At 40.1% G+C, this 19582-nt stretch overlaps 1 protein-coding gene across 4 annotated transcripts in view; it reads right to left on the bottom strand.

The window, feature by feature from the left end:
- The window catches only part of PLEKHA8 (pleckstrin homology domain containing A8), a 52004-nt gene that overhangs the window by 20403 nt on the left and 12019 nt on the right, over positions 1-19582 (bottom strand). For 2 of the 4 annotated variants that reach the window (XM_005518921.3, XM_088052740.1), the window contains exons 4-14: positions 18923-19047; positions 17360-17518; positions 16397-16437; positions 15554-15711; positions 12885-13044; positions 12391-12476; positions 11693-11751; positions 10286-10416; positions 9722-9792; positions 8386-8447; positions 493-7484 (exon numbers count right to left, since the gene is read on the bottom strand). In XM_005518921.3, coding sequence (XP_005518978.1) covers positions 7287-7484; positions 8386-8447; positions 9722-9792; positions 10286-10416; positions 11693-11751; positions 12391-12476; positions 12885-13044; positions 15554-15711; positions 16397-16437; positions 17360-17518; positions 18923-19047 — 1250 coding nt within the window. In that variant the 3' untranslated portion in view covers positions 493-7286. Of the gene's footprint in view, positions 1-492; positions 7485-8385; positions 8448-9721; positions 9793-10285; positions 10417-11692; positions 11752-12390; positions 12477-12884; positions 13045-15553; positions 15712-16396; positions 16438-17359; positions 17519-18922; positions 19048-19582 lie in introns of those variants that run through there. The other 2 variants (XM_014248411.2, XM_088052749.1) reach the window with 2 other exon arrangements.

Here is a 19582-nt window from a genome sequence, read left to right on the forward strand (position 1 = left end):
GAAACAGGGAAACCTTATGAGTATGATTGTTTGGCAAAAGATTCTGAAGATATGTTCCACCCACATTAAGGAGCACCAGTCCTTATCCACATCTCCAGATGACCACACAGGAGTTTCTGAAGTCTTTGAAATCTCTATGGAAGAGATATAAGTCCAAGGACAAATAATACATGTAATTTGAAAATATGAGTTTCTCTCACACTGCCCAGCTGGGTTTTGTAACTACAGTCTTCACATATTTACACTGTGGCCAAGGACCCAGAACCATGTGCCAGATACAGCTTTTATTCTTGCAGTCTAAACAGGCTTTATGTGTGTTAACATTCTTCATACAAAGATACATACAGGCAGTTTCTGTCAACCAGAAACGTACTGTTTTTGACTGTTCACACAGTACTCATAACAAATGGAGTCCTGAAGAGCACCTTAGGCCCTATACTGTAATAAAAGAACCAAATCCATGCAAGGAGAAAATGAGATTTTAAAGCATGCTTATTTAAAATAAGTTTATTATAATGAAATACTATAAAAGTTTGTCAAAGTCTTAACAATGCTCCAAAAGAAGAGACAGACGCTGTATGATTTGAGAGATGATGCAGACTGGAAACCAGAGTATTTCAGACTGAACTGCTTATGACAGCACAATCTGTGCAAAGCTTACACTGAGAAAGGTGATTTGGGGGGCGTGAACAAGCCCTTAGAATTCAATAAATTTAAAGTGTGAGGCAATATACCTTCTTTTAATCTTTAAATGTATTTTGGTATGTATATATTTGAGTATGGAAAGTAAGGCTTACATTAAGCTTAGCTTGACATTGATAAAAATGTATGCCCAAAACTGGCTTTAAAAAAAAAAAATTAAAAAATAGGAAAAGAAACCATAAAAGCAAGCTGCCTAGGTTTTCAGTTTAATTATTGTATTCTGGAATGCAATTTACTCAGTTTCAAGGAGACATAAATCTCAAACTTTCAACATGACTTTAAATAAAGGAATAAATAACTTTTGGACCCCTTGAATGTTGAAATGCAAAAGAAAGTTGACATACTTAGTGTTAAGCAGAAATAAGGAAATGAAAACAAGGAAGTTTCATACTTAAAAAAATCCAGCTTTAGCACATTTGAAGTATGTGGGGGAGAAATCTTACACCAAGAAAGGGGTATTAAAAATGACAATCCAAGACTGCATTTTGAAGAACTGCATGCCAGTGGGATGGTGCACGTGTGTGTGAGTGAAGCATACGCCTATGTCATAACTTCAAAGCAAGTGCTTAAATCCTTGTGTCAACTGTGAGCAGGGTCAGCTATGGCCTGGGTTTGCTCAGAGACAGTTAAGTGCACTATGACACCCCTCCTGCATGGAGGTTTTATATTGCTTGGAGTAAGAAGAAGTTAGTAGGGTTTGTTCACCAGGGGGCTACAGAACAACGAGGCACGAATTCAGTTTTTTCCACACTGCTTTTGTTTTAGGTTTTTTTTTGTTTGTTTGGGTTTTTGTTTTTTGTTTTCTGCACTACATAGGCAAGAGAAGAGAAATAAGTAAACTAAAACAACAAAATAAAACAACAGAACCAAAAAGTCTTACGCTTTCATTCCTGTGAGGCACAACACCCAAGTCTTAAATTTCCCAATTTACATTGCCTGCCAAAGAATTCACATCTGAATATCCAAGTTTATATTTGCATGCCTTACAAATCATCCTGGTTTGTTCTGACAGCAACAGCTTCGATAGCAAAGCAGATGACAATGGAAAAGGAAAAGAAGGACCAGCTGGGAAGAAAGGTCAAGACAGCCAGGTAGGAACATGCTAATGATCTTTCCTGGTGTCTGAAAGGCAGTTTAAGCTTCCCTAAAGGTTTTCACAAAAGCTGAAGTGACAATGAAAAAAGAAAGGGTTAGAAGGTCCAGCATATGGATATACATAGTACTTTTTTCTATAATGGCCCACACCCCTTTCCCAAAGCAGGCTGCAGTCACCTGGGGCAGATTTTGGGCATACTTTTTACATGTCAAACCAACCAAACAACACTTTTCAAACTAGGAAAGATTTTAAAAGCAAACAGCTGTAACTTAAATTCTGATGATGTTTTACAAAGAGCTTGTAAGTGAAGGTACATGGCCCTTAACTTGCAAAAATGCATCTGTTAAAGGGAGATCCACAGCACAACAGTGTCAAACAGGGATGTTGGACTCATTATGTTTACACTAAAGCACTTGAGTATGCAGTAGTCATATTCTACAACTGAAATGTTACAGAACTTCAATATGAAACTGAGTATGGTGTCTTTAAATAGTAGAGGGGACTCCAGAACATAGCTTGTTTAAAAAACAAACAAACCACAAAATAAATAAAATAAATAAAAGTGTCCGATTACTAAGCAGAACTTGACTGAAATTGAGAGCTCTGCTCTAATGCCAATGACATTACATAACAAAGATGTGTTCATGATCTCTATTGAAATATGCTGACTGCAATTATCCAGTACTAGATAGCACTTCTATCAGATTGCTTTGGGATTTACCATGTCTCAGCAAGGATGCACACTGTATGGACACTGCTGTATCAGAGTTCTATGCTCAGCTATACTAACTTCACAAAAAGCAGCCCTACTCCCCCCTGGGGTAAGGCTGTGATTACTCTTATTTAGCCTTGGGTAAGTAAAATCCCTGAGAATATGCAACTGCTAGACATTGAAGGAAACAGCCAAAAGCATTTCTAAAGGAAAGGGATGCAAAACTTCAGACTAGCATAACTTAAGAAACCAAAGCAGTCCATGTAAAGTATACAGAGCCAGGGTTACCTGTTATCTGAGTCATGTGGATCTCTATCAGTGTGTAGGTCAGTTGTTCATAAATGTCAGCCATTAAAAAAAAAAACAAAAACAAAGAAAACAACCCTAACTAATCAACAAACCAAACAAATGAAGCAGAAAACACCGACCTTCTCTCCAATTCTAAATATGAAGGCAAAAAATTAGTTGCTTATTCTCTACAATTATTCTAATGAAATGCCATCCTTTTTGCTTGCCAAACTGACACCACAAAAGAAGACAGTGAGTTGTCTGTCAGTGCATTTGCCTCCACTTGGTTATCTGGTCTACTACATCCTGAGAGTGGTAACTTGGAGTTCAGCTCTGCAACATGCTGCATATGGGTTTCTTTCTCAGCGGTGGTTTGACTGCAAAGATAGCATTCAGAAGTCTGAGAAGTGCTCAACGCCCTGCAAGAGCAGTGCATGGTGAAGTGCAAGTTTTGAAGGCAGGGAGACCTTGCTCAATTCCTTCTCTGCAAGGGCCCTGTTTAACAACAAGTATAGAGGGGTCTCCTAAAAACGTTCTCAAGCACCAATTCCAGAGTTCAGAAAAAACAACTTTACACAGAAGAGCAAGATGAGAAAGCCTGCTCTGAGGCAGGATGCCATGCTGATTAGAGAATAGGTAATGTGGATCCCTCTCCCTGCTTGCTGGACAACAGAAGAATGGTAGTAACTGGAGCTAGTGGCCCAACGAAGCTGTTCTTTGCCTACAAAATAAAGCCTCCTCCTGTCTTTTTGAAACAATTTTTGCATCTGACGCACACCCAACAAACTAGTGGTTCTCCTGCTAGTTAAAAAACAAACCAAAACAAAACAGAAACCCCAAAAATACCTCTAAATACTCTGAGCTGAATATATTTTCCTACTACTGGAAAAACTTAGAGCAAAAAAGAATTCAATTTTTTTCGTGATCTGATGGTTAATTTCTAGAAAAGAGGGATCTCTTCCTGGTCTTCTCATAACCTAGCTGATATTTTGTGGAAATGTGGTCTCCATTATCTTTCCAGATCATTCCACTAAAAACTGCTACAGTGAAGTTTCCCAAAGAACAGCCAAAAGACCGTGAGGAAACCACACAGGTTGTAAAGTTGGTTGTTCTCCCACAGGGTGGTTTCTTTGGATTCATGCTTAGAAGCAGCAGACACTGAATTGAAGCTTCAATTTTAACAATTCAGTTTTAGTGCGTAGTGAAATAATTGAATAGAGCTTTGGTCAAAAGTTTTGACTTTGTACTCACACATATACTACTTGATTTAATAAAATGCACAAAACTAAAACCTTATTCTTTCTGATCCCTCTTGAGTACCTAGGAACTACACATATGTAAAACTCAGAGAAGATGACAGAGCAAGAAGTCACACTATTTAAACAGTCTCTTGGGAATCTGGAGAGGTCCCAGCTAACTGGGTGCTGGCAAGCATTGTCCTCATTTTCAAGTAGGGGAAGAAGAAGGACCCTGGAAATTACAGGCCTATCAATCTCACTTCAGTGCCAGGTAAAATCATGGAAATGATTATTCTGGGAGGTACTGAAAAACACCTGAAAGGGAACACAGTCATTGGTCACAGCCAGCACAGCTTCATGAGAGGCAGGTCCTGCTTGTCAAAACTGATTTCCTTCTATGACAGGGTAACCCACTTAGTTGGATCTAGGAAAGCCAGCTGATGCAATCTTTTTGGACTCCAGCAAAGCTTTCAGCACTGTCTCTCACAAGATGGACAAGATGTCCAGCACACAGCTCAATAACCATGTTACATGATCAGTGAGCAACTGGCTCATGGGCTAGGCACGAAGGGTTGTAGTGACTCATCAGGATGGTGTCCTGTCCCTAGTGGGGTTCCACATGGCTCCATCCTTGGCCCTGTGCTTTCCAACATCTTCATAAATGACTTGGACATGGGACTGGAAGGGTTACTAAGTAAGTCTGCTAACACCACCAAATTGGGAGGAGCTAGACTGGGATTCCCTTGAGGCAGGAAGGCCCTGAAGAGAGACCCTGACAAACTAGAGACAGGCAATCACCAGATGCATGAAGTTTAGCAAGGACAGGCGCCAGATTCTGCACCTGGGACAGGACAGTCCTGGTTGAGTGCATAGACAGGAATGAGATGCTGGAGAGCAGCACTGCAGAGATCTCAGGGCATCCTGGTTGATGGCAAGTTGAACATGAGTCAGCAGTGCCCTGGCAGCCAAGAGGGCCAACCCTGTCCTGGGGGGCATCAGGCACAGCATCGCCAGCCAAGCAAGGGAGGGGACTGTCCTGTTCTGCTCTGGGGCAGCCTCACCTTGAGTGCTGGGGGCAGTTTTGGGCACCACAACATGAAAAAGATGTTAAACTATTAGAGAGTGTCCAAAGGAGGGCCACGAGGATGGTGAGGGGTCTGGAGGGGAAGCCTTATGAGGAGGTCACTTGGTCTGTTCAGCCTGGAGAAGAGGAGACTGAGGGGAGACCTCATTATGGTCTTCAACATCCTCACAAGAAAGCAGAGGAACAGACATTGATCTCTTCACTCTCGTGACCAGTGACAGGATTCAAGGAAATTACATGAAGCTGAGTCAGGGGAGGTTTAGGTTGGGTACCAGGTAAGTTTTTTACACAGAGGGTGATGGGACATGGGAACAGGGTCCCCAGGGAAATGGTTACAGCACCAAGCCCATCTGAGTTCAAGTAGCTTTTGGACAATGCTCTCAGGCACATGGTGGGATTCTTGGGCTGTCCTGTGCAGGGCCAGGAGTTGGGCTTGATGGTCCTGATCCCTTGGGTCTCTTCCAACACAACATATTCTATGACTCTATGAGCATCTAATTAGAGCCCTGGTATCTTTCTTTATACAGTAAGTTTGATGTTGGCATTTTCTTCAAGTATCATATGCTTTTCTTAAAGCTCACCATGCTAGGCTCTTAAGAAAGGATCAAGTATTCAGTGTGCAGAGGCTCCTGTCACAGAGCAATGCAGGGCAGTAGGTCTGCAGTACATTCATGTTACTAACAACACTGGTTTTAGCCTAGCAAAAGCCAGCACTACTTCTGTGAGTTTGGCAACACTGCCTTCTGTATTTATGAAAACTTACTAATTCTAAGTACTTCACTAGCACAGTCTTCTCCCCTCCTGCAGATGAGTTAAACTTAGCTCTTTGTACTAAGCCATCTGAAGCCCTAGGTCTACACAGAGAGACCTGCTTATGCCTTGAACTGGAGTCAGTAATTCACAGACAGCCTTTTGGTTGGTCATCAACACAACTAGGAATTTTGTCCCTAACCATATCACTAACTAAAAGAACTTCTTCATTATTTTTAATAGCAGCAATGCTAAGGAACATGTTTTTATCTATGTCAGCAAAATGGGAAACAGGGGAAATATTTCTTAATTTCTAGTCACTTCTAAATAATTTCAAAATTCTAGACTTGTAATTGGTCCCATGTTTAATAGCTCCATCATAAATTTCAGCTTCCCCTATACTTTACTCATTTCATGTCCACTTTCATGAAGTTTCTGCCCATAATGACAGTCTACAAAGGATTTTAATGATATCTGCTTTTCAAACTGCTAGCTGTACTCAACTTAAAAGCAACCATTACAGTTTTGCATGAATTTGATTGAAGAAAACCCAAAAACCTAAAACAGAAAAACCCTCCTAAACCTTAATAAGCCAGGATGATGGATGTGATCTTCAAATGCTTGTGTAAAGTACTGTTGAAATTTACTGGGCTGAGTCTGTGCCTGCAAATTTGTGGCCCACTAGCAGGAGCTGGCAGGGAAGCCATAGCATGTACTGGGAGCTGGTCAGGAAACACGACATCCTGTTTCAAAGGCTAGACCTTGGGGCCACTCAGACCACCAGCCACATACACCTGTGGTGAAGATCTCTGTAATATTTGGATTAAAATGTTTATTTAATTTAATAAATACTTATGTCATGCAAATATATTATTTGCATTAAAGAGCTTCAACCCAAATTGAGGGACAAATTCACCACATTACAAGGTGGTGTTTAGCTGTCCTTCTCTTCTGCCGCTGGGATAACAATAACTCTCACTATCCTCCTACATTATGGCAGGGAGTGGGCACAGGGAATGGGAGAGTCAGAGGCAGCAGCACCTGCCTGGGTGCCATGTTGGTCACCCAAAAGTTCTGCTGCATGAGCAGGTCTCTCCTCAGGTACGGCAGCAAAGGCCAGATTCTGCTCTGTTACTTTTATGAGGTGAAGATGAGGTGCACAGGCAGAAGAGAAACAGTCAAAAACATTCATCATGGACATAGTTATGATCCAGAGAAAGACAGTACCTCTGCATTTAAATGCAACACAAGCGTAATGAAAAGATAAAAATCACACATACCCTTCCCCCAAAACACTCAACACCCATCCCACCGGAAAAGACACAATGAACAGAAACAATGTCCCAAAACCAAAATGGAAGAAATCTTTGTTAACAGACACAGTCCCTGAATTTTTAAGATGTGATCTTGCTGTAGTCATACCACCTCATCTGACTCCAAACCATGTACTTCATAAAGAGTGTCCAAGATATTTAGCTGCTTTTCCATGGCTGGTAAGTAAATGTTGAGGTCCCTCTGCATCCCTTTGTAAAATGTTTCTTCCTGAGGATCGCACTCATCTACAGACAGAGCTGCCACAAAATCTTCATACGTTGGAGCTGCCCTTAAAGCTAACTGGGAGAAGAAACAAAGCTTTTAGATTTGCAACACAGAATGGAGAAATAAATACCTAAAGCCATGAAAAACTTCTAAGACTTTCCTCTTTGCACTTAGACTGCATAGCTTCAATTTAATCATGTGTACATGCATATAGTGAGAACTTTAACTAGAAGGGAGGCTAACTTTTCTTTTTTATTCTTTTTGTGTAGATCCCCATTTTAAGATATCTTCAGAACGCCTAACTTTTAGAAAGTGTCAGTGTATCATATTTTGCATAAATAAATTGAGCACATAGAAATTAATTAAATACAAACCTCAAATAAAGTAGTTTGTTAGGGGAGCTCCCAACCCAGTGTTACACACCATCACCAAATTCTCAACATGCTCTTTTAGAAAGCTCTCTCCAACAATTCTGCTTCTCTCAAAGTCATGACTGCCTAGATGAGGTTTTCTTTTTTCCTTTTGTAATTGCAGTGATAATTTTCCAGTGACAGACACAAGGGGGAGCTGCCAGACCGAACGAAAAATTTCTCCTAGCCAATATATTCTACCTCAATTCCCCACACACACTGTGTGAATGCTCATCATATTCAAAGAGAGATCAATCTTCAAAAAAGCAACCTCAAATCCTCTCTTCTTCATTTAATAGCCCTTCAAGACTGCTCAAAAGCACATAATTAAAAAATTGTGCATGCAAGTGCAATCTGTCTGTTTCATCTCTAGAAAGCAGGCTCCACCCTGCAAGTCCAGTACTAAACATAGTGAAAACCACAATCTTCACTTTGAAAGTAAGGTCTGGGAAAAGAATCTATTAATTTTAGTACTCAGAATTTTAACACAGTTTATGAATTACACACAACATAACATCACATGAACAAGACCCCCAGCTCTATCAGCAGCCAAGATAAATACTTACTGCAAAGACCCCACGGACAACCCAACCATGGTGCTGCCTTAATGTCTTTCCATAAGCATTGTCTTAAAAGGAAAAAAAAATAAATCAAGAGATAGATGTGTGGCAGTTTTAAGTTCGCATCACAAAGAGAACTTGGAGCTTAGAAATTACTACTCGAGGGTATACTCTTGCCACTCAACGTAAATGATGGCTGTTTCTGAGTTCTTAAGTTATGACTGAAAGGAGATGACAGATTTGGGATTTCTGCACTGGAGTCTCAGCTCCACTGTCAAAACTCCTTCAACTCATCCACAGAAAGTAAGTGCTCTAACAGACAGGAAGGCTAATGCAAAGTCTAAGAAAATACTGTATGGAGTGAAACTCGAACAGTAAACCAAAGCTGCAGTGGTGATACAGATATAGAAGAGCTTTTCACGGGAAGAAAGGGAATGAAAAAGTAGAAAAAACCAGCAGCATGACTCTGCTGCAGACACAGAGCAATTCAAGGAGTAGTTCAGGCTGAAGCCTCCAGACTCAGAAGCTCAAATAGATGCCTAAACACTTTCTATGGTGTTTAACACCCATATCTGGTAGCAATGTATACACAGCCTCACTTCCAAGAGCTGCTACATACTTCAGTGTAGTAGTTCTTTTTACTAATCCTATAAGGCAACTGCTGTGCTGTGTAAAAGAGGATAAAATAAAAAGCTTTAAAAAAAAAAGCTGTTTCAAAGTTGGTTTAAAGGATTATTACAACATTATACTGCATGCATATAGAGAGGGTCTTGTCCAGGAGTAACCAAGTCAAGTTTAACGGGGGTTGTTGTACTTGCTGTGGCCAGTAGCCTGACAAAGAAAGTGTCAGAAATGGTGTACTTGGAAAAAATCCTTTTTCTCTGTGACAACATCCCTTCTAATTGATGCAGGCAATTCACAGCTATATTGAAAAAAAGGTGATTTCAAATAATGATGGCAAATCACACGAGGAATTAGAAAACTAACAAAACAGCAATTATACATTTGGGAGTGCTCCCACTACAAGCCAGTAGAGAAATTTGAATGAGTCAAAGCACTTGTCTCCCTAAGATATGACTGTCTCCTCTGCCAAAAGTATGCCAATTAAAGGAATCTATTTGCTAATGAATCAACATTTATCAATGTTTATCAAAGGACAACCAGTTATCTAGTAACCCATCTCAAGGCAGCCATTTAAAAAAATTCAAGTTTTCAAAATTGTTATGTCTTAGAAATCACTTGCCTCATCAGTCACTGAAGAAGACACAGTTCTAAACAAGAAGGAAAGTAGCCAAGTATGTAAATTTAGAAGCACATTAGGAACAAAGCAATTGGTACTTACTCAGAGCTGTTTGGATATTCTTTTCCCCATTCTTCACTTCCGTCAAAAACCCTTTCAAGAACTTTAAACCTCTGCCAGGATGAGCACATGAAATAAAAGGAAACCATATTTATAAGAAAGCAACCCAAAGTATAACAAAGCCCCCAAAGTTGGAATACAACCCCGAAGTGCAATAAAACTCAGAATTAAGGAGACAATTCCAATCTGAACAAAATCGCAGCCACCTCCTCCAGCCTCTCTCCCAGTAAAAGGGAAAACCACTTTGCTAAACATTTCTGCTGCAGCTTGAAATCATCTGCTTGATGCCCTAGCCAAGTAGGATCAGTCAGTCATTCACTGTAACTTCACTTTTACAGGAAAAAAGTTCGCCTGCCATGTTTTTTTCAAGCTTTCAGCAAAATTGCAGTGGTACAACCACAGACAGCATTAATTTTGAGGCTGACTTCTTGAAGAAGTTTGGATTGATGGAGCCTGTGGGAAGTAACCAGCCTGCTCCATGTACACAAGTCTGCACTGGTGAAAGGCCCCAGCAGCTCACAGTGAAGGCAGAAAGAAAGCCATTACCTTTTCAGCCACAGGAGAGCCTCTGTAGCAGAGTTTCTAACTTGTGCTACACCTGCGTTCACTTCATGGAGCACAATCTTCTGAAGGGTATCAAACTCTTCTTTGTTGGTTATAAATTTCTGGTTTATTTTCTGGAAAGAATAGAATGGGCAAAGCTTTATGACTTTTAAGACCCAACAGGGGCCTACAAATACACCACCCATTTAACAGGACTCTTCCCTGCTAAGAGATACTACAGATTCCCAAGGATGTCACCTACTACTTCCCATGGCATGGCTGCTCTGACATGGGCATGCCATTCCAGGGCACACCCCAGACACATCTGGCTGACACAACCAAAACAAAACATCTCAGCCAAAAATTTACATGGGACCTACCACTGCTGTCCAACAAAATGCTTGAGGTTCCCATGACATCCTCCCCACTGGAGGAAAGGAGTTAATTCAAACTGCTCTTCAAGCAAGTCCCATTTTCCCAGAGCTTCAACTACAAGCAAAATTTACCTTCTGACCACTGCAAACTCTCAATATTACACTTAGCAGTGCTCAGCATGCCTATGGTTTCAATTTATTCCCAAGTTTCTATACACAACTCCTCACACAAACAAAAGAGACAATATATAAGGGGCAGACAAACAGATTTTTCTTCTACATTAAAGGAGTAACTGTCTATCACTTGCCAATAAATATTCTGTTTTAGGTTTTTAAATAGCATTATTTTCTCTTGCTATTTTCAGTCTTCCAGTGGCTACCTTCTATAAGATAAGCATCCAAACAAATCTGATTGTATACAATATTCCTTAGTATACACCCAGAAGATATGTTTTGCTTTTATTGTTGTTTTTTTCTCTTGAAAGAAAATGCTATGAAAAGTCTCATTATGAACACATTTTGTCTCATAACCAGTATTTCAAAGGTTCTTGAAGGCTGTTCAGAAGGTACTTGAAGCTGGAAGAGTTTCCAGAAGAAGAACCAAGCCTGCATGGTCTGCCCCAGTCTGCTAAGAAACTGCTTCTTAAAGTATTAAATTCCTCCTACGTGACTGAGCAAAGTTTTTCCCCCACCCCCTCCATTTGTTTTACAGGTTAAAGTTAACATCACATCATGACTTATAACCTATACAGTTCAGAATCAGTCAAATTCACTAGGTGTAACAGATGTTTTACTTGGCAGTCAATCAAGTATTTTATAAGTTTTCCCACAACTGGATTTATTAAACAGAGCATGTACTGTCAGAACAGAATTAGGGGCATTTCAGTGCTTTAGTCTGACAGATGGCAACATTATCAAATATTAAATAATATTAATTCCTAATATTGACTCCTACCACAAAGATTCTTGAGCTCTAGTGTCTAAAGTAGATATTCTGTTTAAAAACTGAAAATCAGTGCTAGAAATAAATTGTTACCTTGATGTTGCCTACAAAATCCATTTTAACTGGAGCAAAAACAGTTGGTCCCAGCTTATCTAGGGGAAAAAAAAGCGCACAGTACTTTAAAATTGTGTCTTTTTCCAGTTGTCATGTTTTAGTAAAAATTAATTTAATTTACTCATTTAACAATCTTTCTAAATGGCAGGAAAATAGTAAATGAATGACAAAGTGATATTTTTCTCTGGTATAGAACCAATCCATCCCAGTTGCTACAAGTGTTAAAATATTCTGACCTACAGTTCAGAAATCTTCAAAAGGCTGCATGCTCACAGGGCCACCGCATCCAGTACATGCAGGGGTCAAGCTGGTAGGGGGCTGTGCTAGGTGAAGATCAAAGTCTTTGGAAAAATCAATACAGTACAGCTGATGGTGTCCTATCAGCTGTAATACACTGTAAGGCACCTATGCTGCTTTTTTGAGGGGGAGAAATTGCTGTTCCATACAAACACCTAGATTGCCAAACAGCTTATATATGGGTCCCATCTAAATGAGAGTGGATCCTCTTTAAAGCAAGGGGGTAAGAAACATGTTCTCAGAATCAGTCAAACTGAATCTGCCGATACTGGTTCTACTATATCACTTTAGTGAAGAAACAAGTTTTCCAACCCAACTGCTCCACCTTTGCTTGCTGCCAGCAGCAGTCAGAAGGAGTCAGAAGAAAAGAAGCTGCTTACCCAGAACAGGCACAATTGCATAACACGACTCCAGGAACTCCTCTGTTGGTATGCCCTCCTCCTCCCGAAGCTCAATATCACTGAACCTGGTGTCCAGGACAAGCAGAAAATATTGTTACCTTAACAATTCTTTTTATGTAACTTGAAAAGCAAAACTAGATTTCCTGTCCAAGTCATTTGCATAGAGGTAAAATTTATAGACATGAAACCTCCAACATGGCTTTTGTTTTACTGTGTTAAAGTAACTGACTGCAGAGAACACACATTGGGTGGTGTGCAAGCAAGGCCTGCAATCACAAACAAGGAAAAACCTCCCACTTCACTCTGTACAGCTAATTTCACAAAAGATATCTTCTTCCAATTACTGTGCTGTCGGTAGTCTTGTTAAATCATCTCAGTAAAAACAGCTTTACAGACAGAAATGAATTAAAAATAAGTCAATTAAAGGCTTAACATTAAGTTGCAATAATCCTTTTAATTGAAATCTGTACTACCTATTGCTCATGACACTGAAGAAGGTAGGAGAATCCTTTTCATTTCCTTCTTCCTCACACAAAATCAATCCACCTAAAGAATTTGTTTCTGACTGCAGCAACTTGTGGGCACCACAGCTTTCTACAGCTTGCAACTTGTCCTCTCCATCGTCTTTAATGCCTAACATTTACAGGAAACAAAAGAAAAACAAAAAAAAGAAAAAAGTTGCATACACATATTGTTATTCCTTTTCATCAATATGCCTTTCTATTTGAAGGAAGGCACTTGGATATGTGGATAATGCAAGTTTAAAAGCATCCCTGCCAGCACCACTACTCTCACTGCAGGTTTGGTAGGTGCTCAGACCACATTTCAATCAGTCACCCCCCATTTCTTTTAATCAGACAGACCAAAGACCAGGCTACAATACAGGTGAGCCCACACAACATCAGCAAGAACAGTCTTGTGAGAAAGAATAGCATTGAAGAAGCAATTTGGTACAGCAGGGAGCTGACTCATCTCCTTGAAAGGAAGATTACTTCTCACATGGCTGTAACTTTCCCACTATTGTTGAAGTGCCACAGAGCATTTTCAAAAGTAAAAGAATAATAGCAACATGTTTACTCCTTCTGACAGGTAAGCAAACTGGCTGCTTAGATGGACACTTGTATGTTATCAAAGGCTGCTATGTTCTATGTGATTTCTATAAATATCTCTAAAGTTTCCCAGAAAAGGTCCAGGTACATCTTCCCCACTGTGGTCTATTTTATTTCCTCTTTGGGGCCAAGTGCATCTGTTTCACATACAGCACAAGGAAGACAAAGGAAAGACAAAATCTTTCATATACATCCCATACGTGGTAAGACCCTCTGACCTCATGGAGAACTTCAGAGAATGAGTAAAGAAGCAAAAATGATTCACAGCATCTGCATCATACAAGCTACAGCTACAGCACATCTTGCTGCCAGACTGCCAAACTAACATCCAGGATTTCCCAGGGAACCTGTCTTTCCAGGAAAGGAATACTTTCAAGTGTCAGTGAGGATCAGAGAGAAACCTGAAGTGGAATTGAGCTTCTGGCTGAAAGGATCAAGCTGCAAGGAACTCTCTTCCTCCAAGCGACAACTGAAAGCAGGCTTACAGCTGTCCCTATTAGTTGCAGAACCACTGAACAAACCTGGTGCTGGGTGAAAAGAAAACCCCTCACACCAGACCAGCAAGTCTCTTCAAGGCAGAATAAAAATGGCCTCAGACACCACTGACATTCACAAGCAAAGTGTCTCTGCCGAAGAATGACAGAGGTTTGAGTGATGCCACTGATCTGTCCTGCACCAAGCCACATAGGCTGGGGAGTAGAAAAACAGCCCAAGTCTGCAGTAACCCTGCAGGAGTTCTATGCAAAACCTTGGGTGCTCTGAAATTCAAACTTAATTGTTTTCAAACTCAAACACCGTAAGCCCTTAAAGACAGAGAAATTTGCTATGGGACTTTAGTGCACAAGCACTTTTAAAGACTGACTTCTTAAGAAAGGGGAAAGGGAAGGAAAAGTATCTGAGACAGGGCAGAGCTCTTGGGGTCAGGGGGAGCACCCAGATACAGCCATCAGCGAGACAAAGGCCATGGGCTGGCTGTGTCAGCCCACCCTCTATGGATGGCCCTGCACATCCCAACTCCACCCCATATTGACAACAAAACTCTGCAGCTCAAACATGTGTACCCAACAGGGGGTAGCCTTTTCTCTTTTGTGCACAGGAACCACAATAGCTAACTGACACCAACACCTTGAATTAGTTTGATGTCTTTGCTTTAGTGCTGTTTTATTGATACTATGCTAAATGGTGTCCTGTGTGTGTTATTCTGCAAGGATGTGCCACATTACATAGTACCAACCCCAAAAATGGGAAAAACTCCAAATGGAACCCATAAGGGCAAAATCACTATCATCATTAACTTGGACTTAAAAGCTTCTGCTGCATATTATGTTTTGGAACATTTGTCACTGACTGCATATTTATGTTTTGGAATAACAGCCAGGCAGAGACAGCCACTGTTCAAGAATGGTACAGTCCATTCTACAGGATGTGCAAAAATCATGTTACATGAATAGTTATCCAAATTAAGTTTAGCAGCCCTTAACAATATAACCACACTGGAAGGAATTTTATACTGAATTAGTTCAACACTATTTCACTGAAGTCACATACAAATCTAAGTTCACACTATTGCTATGATAAAGGAAGAAATAAGATGCTTTCTAGGATACTCTTAGTTGCAGAAAAAGGGTTAATTTTCTGTAAACATTTGTCAGAGCAATCAAGAGTGACTAAAAGTTCAAGCCCTTAGGCACACAAAGCTTCCACATACTAGCAGGGAATAATGTGCCTGCCCACAGTGTACAGAGAGTCCAAGCTCTGCCAGCTTGTTTTGTTACACACGTCAATCTGCACCTGGAGGGCCCCAACTTGTCCAAAAACAAATTTTTAATTTCCTTCTCCATTCAGTCCCAAGTTAGCCATCAACAAAGGCAGCAGAAGCCATGCTGAGAAAACTTGCAAGGGGCAGTATCAGACTAAAAAACTGATATTCCCTCTCCTGGGAGTCAGGAATCTCACAAGGTGCCTACACCTTCCTTAATTTACACCTACAGAAAAATCAATCATCCTGGACAGAAGAGTGTGCATATACATACCTGCCAAATCCTTTGCTACATGATCTTCAACATAAACATCACCAGTCCCCTCATTCGTTTCCAAGTTTAAACATTCCATACTTTTAATAACTGTTTGCTCTTGATGGTTAATTTCTGCTTTTACACAGCCATTTTCACAGGGGCTCAATTCCACCTGTCTGAAGAAAGGGAAAGAATAATATTTAATGCATAAAGCATTGCTTAGTAAGCTTCTTCCTGTGAACACACAAACAACAAGAGCAAAATAGTTGACAGAAGTTATAGGCTGTCACATGCTGCTCTGAGCAGAGAACTTGCCTAAAATAATAACAAGAATGAGGCAGCTTTTTGCAGCAAAGAGGATTAAAGACTCAACCTCAGCTTTCAGAGTTCAAGTATATTTACAGTGATCTTTATTAAAAAGGTACATAATCAAAAAAATACAATTACAGAAAAGAAAATTGCAGGCAGGTACTGTAACTTCTACAATATCCCCCCATTAGTACTTTGAAATACACATCCTTGCCACCTACTTCAGGAGTCAGTCTGCTCACCATCAATGATTTTTATGGGCTTATGGAGTGGAACCTAAAATGCAGGAAGGAGCACTGAAGTGGGAGAGAGCTGGCTGGTGATTGAGCAGTACGACACCAAGTGGACTGCAGAGAAAAATGAAAGGGAAAGGACTGATACAGAAGAGACATGAAATGGGATAAGCCAGAGCCCTTTCATTCCATCTGCTTCCAAGAAGGCAGCTCAGAGTGATACAGTTCTGCCTGCATCCAGTAAGAGCAGAGTAGCAGGAGGGAAAAAACAACCAAACACAGATTAGAAAGAGATTGACAGTAAAGACTTCTGTTATACCTTTCTGTTGAGGCGTGACTGGACAAGATAGAGTGCTTTACCTGCAAGATATGGAGGGGGGAGAATATTGTTTAAAGCAAGTAAGACTGTATCATGCTTCTCAAATTTCACATTTTTTTAAACACAAGTTGAGTCAGCAAAAAAACCCTCCCTAATTCTCTGACCTGGACGCAGTACACAGACAAACGTGAAAATGGTGCTATATTATTACACCATTACAATATTGTAAAGAAAAAAAAGAAAAAGAAGAAATAAAATCAGAAGATTTCTTTCAGAAGCTAGTTAGCAAGTGTCAAGTGAGCCACCACACAGCATATGGAGATAAAGCAGTAAGTTTCCTTTGCAATGTGTTCTTCACTTAATAAAAAAAAGTTTTGAAAAAAAAGAAGAAACATGAGGCTAGACATTAGGTATGGTGAAGCAATCCCATTTCTCAGATGCAGTCATGCATCCACCTTCCTACATAGATCTTTCTGCTTGCCAGAGATGCTCCAGTTTTCCACATGTAGTTATGGATCCATGATTCAAGAAAGTGCCCTTCTCATTAAAAAGCTACTCATCACCTCCCACTGGCATATTAGCACACATCCAATACTGCTGTAGTTTAACAGAGCAATAATTGCTGTGAGCTCCCACATGGACAAACTTGCTGTAAAGCCAAGGTATTTTGAAACACCATTGCATTACTTTCTGTGAAACACCAGTGTGTAACTCTCAGGCCCTGAAAGTTAATGTTTAATAACTTCCACCTGTCATTAAAAGTTAAGAGATTGGTCACTGCTTATTAAAAAAATGGCCCTACCTCACTTGCAAACCACAAGAAATAGCAGAGCATGTCCAGTGTGGGACCAGTAGCTATGATATGGGTAAAAAGACATTTCCTACTTCTACAAATGCTACTTTTGAAAAAAGGACCCATTAGCATCCCTGCTGAAGCTTAGAAAAGAAGATACTGGCCTTTACCTTGCTCGTTCTGAGAACTGCTAAATTTGGGGATCCAGGTGGGGTCTGATGCAATAACTCAGAAGTGAAGGCAGTATTTGCAATCTGCATACATTCTTCAAGAGTCTTCAGGAAAGTGTCACAAGTTGATTTCAACAGAGCTCCCATATCAATCTCACTCTGCAGGAAGAAATCAACTGGAAGAAATGGACTCACCACAGATGAGCAATTTGGACTAATGTCTGCAAAGCCCACAGCTGCTACAGTTGTGATTTCTGGTTAACATGAATTAAAATTCAATGTGTTAGCTGCTCAGAGCTGGCATCACATATTACTGTGGCTATGTCCCCTTGCAGTATTACCACTCTTGTCAGCCTCTCAGTACAAGAAGCTTAGCATGCTTGTGTTTTGAAATCAATGCCTCTTAGTTACTTATCTTATTGGTGTTAAAAGTGCATGAAATACTACGCCTGAATGTATTCAACAATGGCATTCCAGGAAACACCACTGACAGGAGATATGAAAAGTAAGTAAATTAAATAGATGCAGAATGATCTGCAGATAATCATTTCAAAAACCCCATGAACAAAAAATTACTGCAAATGACAAAAATGCAGAATGAGGTATCACATTGCCTCTTCATCTCTGCAAAGTGAGTTATTGTTGCTGAAATGCTTTTAGCAATAAATCTTTGCAGTTAAATGCCAGTAAGATCAGGAAAAGAGTCCTTCCCCAGATGCATGAAATATGAGCAGGATAAACACCACATTATAGGTCAACACCTGTGAGCTGCAAGTTCTAACAGTGCCTTTTAGTCATTTGTACATCACATCATGCTTCTAATTCATTTCTTTTAATTCACCTTAAACAGTCTGCCAGGTGTCTTTACAGAGACGGTTTGGGCATACAAATGGTCAGCCTTCAATTGTTCTGCCTGCTCATTCTGCACCTGAGGACCCATCTCTCCAGTGGGAGGCATTCTGCAACTCCACACCAGCTTCTCTAGCAAGGGAAATGCATCTTCATACATTTCTTTCTCAAAGCAAGGGGCTGATCACTGCCTTTAGGAGATCCCTCTTAAATAAGGCTTCTTTGATCAGAAAGATTTCCAAGGTTTGAAACTTTAACTTAAGTGAGGCTAACCAAGCCAGTTCTTTATATCACTTTTGCCCTTTTTTTGTGGTCTGCAACATCTCTTGACCTTTTAATGGTTTTGGATGTGTTTTGCTGAGCAGGATATTAATGACTCAGGCAGAAAAATGTGTGCTTTGTGCAAACTATCTTTTTATAAAAGATCTTTTGCTTTTTTTGATCCACTGTAAACACATGATCACCTACAGAGGTGTTACTGCCTAGATCACAGGTATCATCTCACTACTTGCTAGCCCAACAAAGGGCAAGTCATTTGCAACAATATAGTAATACTTCATTTAAACAAGAACTGTTTTGTGAGCACTTTATTTACCTCTCTGCAGATGGAGGCTGCAACATTAAGTAATTGAGTGAATACTACATTGGCTACCCAGGAAAGCTCATGTGCCCAAGACTTTACAGATGTGGTCTCTAGCAAAAATAGAGCTGTACCTCTGGTTCTGACACACCAGAAATGCTGGCTTCCTTTGTTTTATGCACTTGCTGAACAAGGAGGTTACAGTACAGTCTGAGTTCAGACATTTTAGTCTTCAAGGCTTCTGTGTTTTCAGTGAACTCTAAAAGTTAAACAAAAGAAAAGTTAAATTTACTGTATCCAATGCAAGGCAAGTACACAACATTTGGTCTTAGCAGACCTTTTAAATAGGACAAAAGCTCTACACATAACATTCTTTGTTTTCACAAAGTAATTTAAGGTGTAAGCAATAGCATTGTTTAGATAGGGTTCTAGTAGAAAACACCTAGAAAAGATGCATTCTGTCCAACAGAAAGAGATTAATTTAATATAGATATCCTTGAATCACAGGATGGGTAAGGTTAGAAGATACCTTTGGATATCAGCTAGTCCTACTCCCCTGTTCAAGGACAGTCAGAGCAAATTACTCAGGTCTAGTCAGGTTTTGAACAATGCCAAGGATGGAGACGACACAACCTCTTCTGTGCAGCCTTTCAGCGCTCCCTCCTCTTCACAACATAAACATTTTTGCTTATGTTTCAACTGAGTGGTTTGTATCAAAATTCATGCATATTTTCTCTTGTTCATTCACTGTGAAGACTCTGGCTTCATCTTTTTTATGCTCTCACTAGATATTT

This window comes from Pseudopodoces humilis, chromosome 1 (genome assembly GCF_049639895.1).
Source record: "Pseudopodoces humilis isolate 2021_Gansu_Grassland_sample_001 chromosome 1, ASM4963989v1, whole genome shotgun sequence".
In the NCBI taxonomy this organism is placed as follows: Eukaryota; Metazoa; Chordata; class Aves; order Passeriformes; family Paridae; genus Pseudopodoces; species Pseudopodoces humilis.